The sequence below is a fragment of the Frankliniella occidentalis genome, unplaced genomic scaffold, assembly GCF_000697945.3.
Source record: "Frankliniella occidentalis isolate FOCC.00 unplaced genomic scaffold, Focc_3.1 Scaffold18, whole genome shotgun sequence".
In the NCBI taxonomy this organism is placed as follows: Eukaryota; Metazoa; Arthropoda; class Insecta; order Thysanoptera; family Thripidae; genus Frankliniella; species Frankliniella occidentalis.
Genome location: NW_026267148.1, coordinates 550,995 through 560,770, shown reverse-complemented (window position 1 = coordinate 560,770; position 9,776 = coordinate 550,995). Strand labels below are relative to the sequence as shown.

Below are 9,776 nucleotides of genomic sequence, written 5' to 3'. Positions count from 1 at the left end.
CGCCCCGCATGGAGATGCTTTGGCGGGGATGCAGGTGCAAAGGTTTCGGCGCGGTGCTCGAATGGTTGTAGAGGGGAAGGTGTGCAAAGGAACGGTTTCCGCATCATTCCGTCACAGAAAATACGGCGAGTAGGCCATCATCACTCTGACGCGGGGCTGCGCGGGGCCGAGGTATCCGCCCCGCGCAGCCCCGCTCCCTCGCGCCTCACAGTCGCGCCGCGCGCCGTGAAAATATGCGGAAACTTTTATAGTGCCACGGATGAGCATCTGGGAACACAAAAGGGGGGAGAAGGGGCTCTCCCGATCCATCCGCGAGGAGAGAGGTGAGCGGCGGCGGCGGCGTTGCCTTTGTGAGAGGAGACTTTTGCTTTTAGCGCCGGCGCGGGGCGCAGCGTGTGTATATGAATCATTCACCGGCGGCCTAATGGAGGGGGCTTTAACCCTTTCACAGGATGATGGATCAATTATTTTCGTTTTCATTATTGGCCCCATATATATATCTGCGAGGATATGAGTCGGCGGGGCCGACGTTGACTAACGACGCGGCGGCCAGCGAGCGGCGCTCTCTTCCTCCTGCGGTGGCGAGGCGACGTGTGGAGGGGTGGGGGCAAAATCACACCCCAGCACTGCTACTCTGTCCGCCGCGGCGCCTTCGCCCGGACCTAGTGGCGGGGCGGGGCGGGGCCAAGGGACTGCCCCGCTGGGCTGGCCAGCAGCCAGGGGAGGACGGCAACGACTGGAGCCGGACTGGAAACTGGAATGTGGCTGGGAATCCTCGGGGGGTAAGGGGGCGGGCGGAGGGCAGCAGGTCGTAAGCGCGAGTGTGGCCACCACTCCCCCACTCCACCCCTCCCCCGCGGGCTTCCACGCACGACCCCGAGCGCGACCACGATCCGAACTGAAACCACTGCACCCGATTTAACTAACCTTACCCCCCCCCCCCCACCCCCCCCACCAATACTTTATTGCCATCTCATCTTGGGGAGCACTACTCGCAAGAGTGTCCGTGTGAAACGCTTGTTTCATTGGTACGGACGCAGAGGTGGTTATTCGCCGTCTCTCGGCACCCGCGGCAGCACCACATGAAGGGCCACGGCACGGGGTAGTCGCCGCAGAGAGAGGACCTTCCTGACCAGAGAGATCCTTTCTGGGCCACCCGGCCCAGCTCGTGTGCCGTCGACCCGTAACGCCGTCGCTCGTCGCCCACTGCGCCACGAGCGACGGTGATCTCTGGCCTCGTCTCTGCGAAGGGCGTCGCCAGCCCCGCTTGTGCCGCCCACGCTCGGCGCGAAGGTCGCCAGCGCCAGCAACGCGAGTATTTGCTGCTGCGCGCTGCGCGTGCGTGCGACCGCGCTTGTCGTCGGCAACCTCGGCACGCCGGGGGCGGGCAGGTCTATGTTGGGCTCGGGCCGTCGCTCGTTACCTTATAAAACCCATTCCCGTCACATTTCGTTACGCTCCACCCCACCCACGCCCACGTTTCGCGCCTTGCCTTGGGTCTTGGAAAAGGTGTATTGCGCGGAAAAATGGCGATTCTCGCGCCTCTGTTGTTATTGTTGTTGCCGGCGCTGCTGCTGCTCCTTCTTGCTGTGCCGTTCGCCGGATATCAGAAGCAGGGGTAGGCGGGGAGCAAGGGGGGAGAAACTAGGGTAAAGAATGGAAGTTGGAGAGAGAGAAAAAAAATGGAAGGGATCGGGGATGAAAGGAAGCGGGAGAGCGTGGCGCGTAGCATGCGAGTGAGGAGCGTGTGCGAGACGGGGCGGAGCGGAGACGCGGCAGCCAAAAAATAAAGTTAGTTAGTGCCTCGCATTGAGGCTGGCGCTGATGGCCGCCGACCTCCTCCGCGCGCGCGACAGTATACCGCCGTACCGTGGTCGCCGCCCCGTCCCCCTATTTACGCCCCCCCAGGCCCTGCTCGGCGCGAGCTTCCGGCGCGGAGTAGGAGGAGGAGGAGGACGACCCCCTCGGCTATGATCGTCGAGGAGTTTTATTGACGGCGAGTAACGACGCTTTCACAAGTTGTATTAAATGAAAGAGGCGTCGGGGTTTCGGGCCGCTGCTGCTGCTCCCCGGGGCGGCGCTCTGCTGCAATGAGGTTGCGGTGGGGCGCGGCCGTAGGTTAGGGTAGGGGGTGGCGGTGGGGCGTGCGCACAGTCGTCTGCTTTACGGTGTTGTTTTAAGCCCCGGCCCAACGGCGGTCGCGGCTCACCGCCACCGCCGCCTCGGCGTTGCCCTCTGAGCTCCAGCAGAAGCAGCAGCAGCAGCGCACGAGGGGGTCATCCCAGGGCTTGCAGCAAACGACCCTGCTCGCCCCGCTGTGCCGAGCCCCGCGCACGGCGCGGTGGCGCAGCTTGCCGCCAACGACGCCCCGCCGCCCTCAGGGCTGCGCTGGAAAGCAGCAGGAAATGGAGTGCGGCGCGTGGCCTCGGGGGCTCGGAGTCATAGTCCCGGCGGGGCGGGGCGCGGAGGGGAGCGCCGGGGAGGTAGGCCACCTCAGCCGGCTGCGCGGCGGCGCCCCGCGGGCTGCCTACCCCGCGCTGCACGGGCGGCGTCTCCCTCGCGCCGCAGCGCCGTCTGCCTGCTCCCGGCAGCTGGCTGGAATAATAAGCGAAAAACAGGCGGGGCGAGTGTGCGGTGCCCGCGCACTGCTTCCTTTACGTAGAGGTACGTGTGTGGTTGTCCCGGCGGAGCCGGCGGAGCGGCGGCGCTGGTCGAAGGCATTGCGTATACTTACTTTTGGCTCCGGGCCGTCGGCTCTGGCTGTTTAGCATGAAAAGCAAAACGAACGCCAATTTTGTGGAGCCGAGCTGAAAAAGTTTTGTGTTATATATGCCTCGTGGCTTATTTTTGTTATTGTTTATTGTGAATGCAGTAGTTATGTAACGGCGAATCACGGTCGGTGAGGTAGGTGCCTTTTGCCTGGCCCCCCCAGCCCGGGCCCCGCCAGCCCGGGCCCCGCCAGCCCGGGCCCCGCTGCTTTGGCCAGGCTAGTGCGTGTGTAGTGTTTATCTTTCATCAGCGCGCATTTTTGTTTGCGAAAGCCTGTGGGCCGTGCGGTGTGGCGTGCGGTGGCGTGTGTTATTTTGCATAGAGGCGCTTGACTGCCGGCGGGCCGCGAGTACGAAGATGGATTCGGCGCGGGGGTTTGCCCCGCAGCCGTGACGTCATGTCGAGCCGCACCGCGCGCCGCTGCTCGCAAACTCACACACCTCTTGCTTTTTTATTTAAACAAATAGAAAAAAAAAGGCGAGGGAGAAAAAATTGGGAACCACCTCAGTAAGCAGAGCGTGCAAGTCGATGGAAGGTCGCGCGCGACAGGACGAAGGACGTGGTACATGCCGCAGGAAAGTGAGGGGGGGAGGGGCTGTTGGAGGTCCCAACCCTCCCAACAACCCTAACCTCCGCCGCCCCACTGTCGGCCTCGAATGCCTCCGCGCAAGTGCCCCCCTCCTGTATTGAGGTGGCACGCGGGCAGAGCCCTCCTGGGCTGGGCACGGCCGGAGCGCCAGGTACTCCATTCGGCGCTGATGGGAGTGCTCATCACCCTGCTGAGCCCCGCCCGGCGCGCGCGGAGTTAGCAGCTACTTTGTATGAGCCGTGTTTAATTCGTTAAAACCGCCGAAACAATTTCGCCGCGGTAATTACGACGGCGAGGTCGTGCGGTGGCGCGGCCGCGGCGCCTCGCCTCGCTCTCTGTGTGTCGGAGGGGCTCTCAAACGCGCGGCATTCTTCCATGGCTGGTCCACGCGCCGCCGCCCCACTTGACGCACCCATCTCCGCGCAAATCTTGCCTCACGCACGGCTAGTGGCGCGAAAAAATACTTTTGTACATATGCAGTGACAAAAAACGTTTTCCATAGACGAGAAAATCATTCTTAAAAAACGAACGAAAATAATTGTTCTTGAATCATGGAATGTTTTTTCTTCATGCAAGAAAAATTATTTGGCCCCGAAGCAAAATCTACAGAAAATATTTATGTGAGTCAAAGAACTCAAACAAGAGTGCACCCGCGCAAAAGTGTGTTTTCTACTTTGGACTTGGTTGTAAAGAAATGCTTGAAACTAAAACCCCTCTCTGTTTTCCTCCTCCGCAGGGGTGCTCTCGGCCAGTGTTATTTTCTGACGAGAGGTTTTTGTTTTGTCTGCAGCCGGCAAGCCCGACCCGCCCGCGGACTGCGCGCTGTCGCAGCCCACGTCGCGCTCCGTGACGCTGGCGTGCAGCTCGGCGGGCTACGCGGGCGCCACGCCGCGCCACTACGTGGTGGAGGCCTACGACGCGCTGGACGGCAGCCTGCTGCGCAACGTGACCAACGCCACGACGCACTGGCTCGTGGACGGGCTGCCGGCCGCGCGCAACGTGACGCTGCTGCTGTACGCCGCCAACGCCAAGGGCCGCTCCGCCGAGCTGCGCATGCTGGCCACCACCCTGCAGGCGCCGCAGCCGCGCACCGGAGGTGAGTCGCCGCCCGGCCACCACGGACTCCACTCGACAAACCCGCAGCAAGGCAAACCCATATTCATAATGTATTTTCCGTATTAGCGGAGCACCCCGGGGGTCTTCAACCCCCTAGGTCAACCACTTCGCGCTCCTCAGGGTAGCGCCGAGGGCAACATCCCGAATCTTATGACCCATTTACTTTTCATTTACCGCGGGGCCGCTACTCGCTGGGCTGGCGCGCCCCGCTCCCCCTCCCGCCGCGGCCGCACTCGCTCCTCGCACGGCTCCTCTCGCTAATAGTTTCCACCGCCCGCGCGCGCCCTGCTTCAACTTATTTGGGCTTTCGGCAGAAGAGTGGGAAACAAACCAAAGTCACTTAGCTCGGCCTCGGCTCCCCTTGCAGCTCGCGGCCGAGGCAGCGGCCGGCGGGTCCGGAGGAGGAGGTGGAGAGGTTGGAGTGGGCCGGGAGGAAGCTGCCCCTCGCCCCGGCCGGCCTCGGCTGAAGAGCGGGCCTGCCGACCCAGCTCGCTTCAGACGGACCTCCTAAACCTCCCTGGAACTCTATAGAGCGCCGGAGGAAGGCCAGCTTATCTGCGGTCGCAGTCGTGGCAAAACTGGACAATACAAGGGGGCCTGCCTAAAATAAGAAGCCAAACGAGATGAACGCACGGACGCGAGCCTGGTCAGCGTCGACGCGTGACCAGTTGCGTGCGGGGCAGCAGGGGGGGGGGGGGCAAACGATGTGCCCTGTCCGCCCGGAGCTGACGGAGAGTGACGCGTGGCGTGACGGGGCGTGACGGGGCGTGACCGGGTGCGACGTGTGTGATACGACGTCTCGAGATGCGCGGCTCTCTTTCCTTCCGATTTTCCCCCGGATAAGAGAGGCATTGTTGCACTTCGGAAAGAAAACTCAGTATTCTCGTCGAACTGGGTTTCGTCCGCTCCGCCCGCTCCCCGTGGCGGCGGTGGCGGTGGCGGCGGCCGTGCCCTCTTCAGATGGAACTTGTCGCCCAACTTGGGGACGGGCTCGGCGTGGCGTGGCCGAATAGGAGGCGAGATCCGTCGAGGGCAGTTGCCAACTTTCGACTTTCGAACCCTTCCCCTTTTGTGCTCGGCTCAAGTGGATTTCAAGCCGCGCGATTGCATGGACCACTGCCGCTCCGGGCCATCTGCGTTATGTGGGCGTATCTCGGCGGGGCGGGGCGGATCAGCGCAGCAGGAACCGGGGCAAAAGGCGTAACTGCTTCTGACCTTGACCCAAACTCTTCTCTGTTGCAGCGACCGCGGGCGCGTCGCGCGCGTCCATGCCGCTGGCTGGGCTGCTGGTGCCGCTGCTGGGGACCGTGTCCGGGCTCGTGGTGCTGGCCGCCGTCATCGTGGCCATCCTCAGGCTGCGCGGCCGCGGCGAGGGCAACGACGAGAAGGCGGGTGGGCGGCGCCGCGGCGGCGGGCCCGGTGGCTCCGGGAGCGGCGCCGGGGGCGGTGCCGGCAGCGCGGAGGCCGCCCTAAGGGGCGTCGGCGAGTTCTCCCAGGACGGCGGCGACCGCGACTCACAGCAGGACAATTCCAAGGAGGACCTGATCCAGCGTGACGAGAAGGACCCGGACGTCATTCCGTACAAGACAGGTGAGCGCGGTGCGGGCAGGCAAGCGGGCGGGCGCATGGCGTGGCGACTCCGGGGGTTGTGAGGCGGTAAATGACTTTTTTACGTCTTGCCCTAGACCTGGACTACCTGGACGAGGACGAAAAGGCCTTCCAGTACCTGCACCAGACCAGCACGCTGCGCATGCGCCCCAGCCACGGGTCCGCCCTGGGCATGGGCCCTGGTATGGGACCCGGCATGGGGCCCAGCATACAGCCGCTCCTCGCCAGCAACCTGCGCGCGGACCAGCCGCCCGCCGGGCTGGGTCTGGGGATGGGCCAGTGCGTCCAGCCGGGCCTCCAGACCCTCCAGCCAGACTACCAGCCCGACTATCAGCCCGACTACCAGTCCGAATACCAGCCCGACTATCAGCCTGAGTACCAGTATCAGACGGGCTACCAGCCCGTTCTCCAGCCCGCCATCCAGCCCGTCCTACAGGCCAACGGGAAGCCGCCGATGCAGCCCGGCATGCATTGCCAGGTGCAAGGCTTCGGCACGCTGAGGAGGAACCCCCACCACCTGCACCACCTGCCGCACCCAGTAGTCGAGGTAAGTGAGCCGGCGGCTTACAGCTGCTCGAACCCATGACTTCGGTAGATAATATTTTGTTTAATCAGATATTTACTGCAGTCACTGTATCGTAGTAACATATCGCTAGATGACAATTTCTTTACTTGGTCGTGTATTTTTCCTATTAGCCAAAAATGTTGCTGGTCACACCCCCGTCCCAGCCCCACCCCGCCTCAACTCCCGACCCCGACCCGTCAGAAGCGGGGAGCGAGCGGGCCCCCCTGCTGTCGGTAAATAAATAAAACATAAATGACTGACTTCTTCTCGAACTAACCTCTGTCTGACAACTAACCCGTCGTGTCGCTGCTGTATTTCTGCCGGTGGAGGGTCTTTTTGCGTCTGCATGATACACCATAACTTTAACCCTAGCAGCTTGGCACTTAACAAATCATGAGGTAAAAAAAAAGGATCGCTTAAAAACAAAAAGTTCTGCGGGGAACCTTAAACTGTATGCTATATTACTGTTCAATTTTGCAGTCAAACCGAAAGGTTTGATCCGGACACTTAACGTACCGGGTGTCGGAGGAGACGCAGGTGCGGGTTTGTCTACCTAAAGGGCCATGGCGCCTTGCGGGTAGGGTGACAGGTAAACCCGCCCGTATATGCGTCTTCTCTGAATCACGCGGTACATGGAGTGCTCAGACAAACTACTTTTTCTTATACACCATATAAATGATGTATGTGTCGGGGAAAAAATATTTTAAGATTCCATGGTGTAATTTTTGTATAAACAAAAACAGCTTAAAAGAAGTGAAGATGTGCTCTACTCTTTAAAAAGAATAGAATGAAGTTTTCATATTTCCAATTCCAATTTAATGTTGTTTTTATGTCTTTCAGATGAACTGACAGTTTCAGCTATGCAGTGACAGTCAGTAAAACAATTTACAGTTCTAATGACTTCGTTTATTTTTACTGTTTCAGGTGACCCCTCCACAACCAATGCTAAACCAAGAGGTGCCTCCACCGCGCATCTACAGAGACACCAAATTTTGAGCATGGTGGAGCGGGCCTCCAATCAGCGTACCATACTAATTTATTGTTAGTTGTTGACTGTGATTTCATGTAAAGTATTCTATTCTCCCTACTGATTGATAGTGTTACCAACAAATTGTTGTCTCTGTCATTGAGAGGAATGCAATACGTGCCTGAACCTATGTTGTGTGACGGGAGTGTGCAAATATATTCACCCTTGTTTACACTTGAGGTCTTTGCTCATATTGAGGATGTCTAATGATTTTTCTTTGCATAAGTATTGTTGATAAGATTTTTTTAGGCATGCAACATATACTTACAGAGAATGTATCAGTCTTGAATGATGAATCTCATTCCTAAGTAGTTCTGTACCTTTTTTAGATTAATAACTTTTTGGTCTCTCCCAGCCCTTTCCTGTCCAAACTAATTTGTTGTCTGGCTCTTTCTGAATGAAAGGGTAATTAAATTTTACTTGAGCAGTGACAGTTCTAGATAGATTTGTGTCTTTCTGAGATTGTAATTTCCCCCTTTTATGGGCTGCATCAGGTCATACAATATACACATGTATGCATTTGGAATAGTAGCAAAATAATTTTACTTCATTAAATGAAAAGTTTTAAGTCAGAGGTTACTGTTTTACTAATTGTGTGAGAGTTGCTTATTGAACATCCAAGTTGTTGGCTATGTTTCTTAAAACATGGCTTAATGTTGTTTGACGTGTAGGTTTGTGATTCTGTTGTCTATTTTTGTAAAAATTGAACTATTTTGTTTTTACCTCACATGGCTTTTAACTCTATTTTAAAGATTTTCAACACAATTTGGCTGGACTTCACATTAAACCAGAAAGTTAAGGGATTTATTTCGCAATGAGTATCAAGTCATTTACCTTAAGTAAATTTTAGATGTTGAGAAACTGGATGGTTGCTTTAGCAAACATATTTTATGGACTGATCTTTTGTGTATTCTCACATATGATTCTGACAAAGCTCAACTTATTATTCCTTATGTGAAAGAGAATGTTAGTGTTACATGGAAACTGTGGGTAGTTTTACATGAAACCATCCCAGAACATTGTCAAGGAATATAAATCAAAAGTAACTCATATTCATGTAAAACGTGTACCGTCATGTGGCACTGGAACATCTTCCTCATGGAACCATTTAAGCAATGGTTTTTTTGGCAGTATCACGCTGAAAGTAGTTGCTCAAATTAACTGTAGCTAGAGATTTGAAACGAAAATGAATGGTATTTGAGACAGGCAGTTTTAAAACTGTATTGAATATTTTAATGTTTACCCATTTTAATGCAAACTGACAAACTTATGCCAGAAGATGAAATTTTTTGAGCATTATCTGATTTAAGTTGCAGGGTGCGCACAATCTACTAATTACAAAACATTGCCTAAGATTATCTGGTTTCAAATGAAACGAAACCCTGTAGATCTGTAAATTATATAGTGTTAAATCGATACCAAAGAGAATATGTTTAATGTTCACATGGAACATGCATTGAAAGAAAGTGATTAAGTCGGATGTAGAAGATAGAAACAATCCCAAGCTCTCAATAAAATAATGAATCCATTTCTTTGTTTTCATCCAGTTTGTTTACAACCGGACAATAAAATATGATTTAAGTTAGTCCACTCTACAAACAGCCAGTTTTGTCATATATGTCTGTATATATTTATATATATCTACCAATTGTTGCCAGAATAAATTATTGTACATAAAACATAAAATTGTATAATTTGCTCTATTAGATATTGAGGAAAATAGTAGAATTATTGATTACTACCTTGTGATTTTGTAACACGTACCAATGTTAAAAGTTTATATTATAAATTTGATACTCGTTCTGTGTCATACTGAAGTTGTGAAGTAAGGAAATAAATAACTCGTACAGTACGCCAAAATTTACTTTATTTTGAATGTAAACAAAACATAATTCCTCTATCCAAAAAACCACCTGAACTAGACGGTCCCGCCCACCAATAATCACAGTCCTCCAAAATCTCTGAGGCCAGTTCCTCAGCTGAGGCGCCTCCTCAAGAAACTAAATCCACCATAACTTCGGGCTTATTGAGATCCGGTGTTTCCGATTATAAACAGGACACGACAGGGCGCTGTGATGGTGATAGCTACAACTCAGAGGCGC

The 9,776-nt window shown here is 55.1% G+C and overlaps 1 protein-coding gene across 1 annotated transcript in view; it reads left to right on the top strand.

Annotated features, from left to right (window-relative positions):
• Positions 1–9,534, top strand: part of LOC113213380 (Schwann cell myelin protein) — a gene marked incomplete in the record, with an annotated part of 223,765 nt that extends 214,231 nt beyond the window's left edge. The window contains 5 exon segments of the mRNA XM_052264308.1: positions 4,149–4,454; positions 5,717–6,064; positions 6,160–6,629; positions 6,779–6,880; positions 7,572–9,534. Of these exon segments, the coding sequence (XP_052120268.1) occupies positions 4,149–4,454; positions 5,717–6,064; positions 6,160–6,629; positions 6,779–6,880; positions 7,572–7,643 (1,298 nt within the window).
• Between the last annotated feature and the right edge of the window lie 242 nt (positions 9,535–9,776).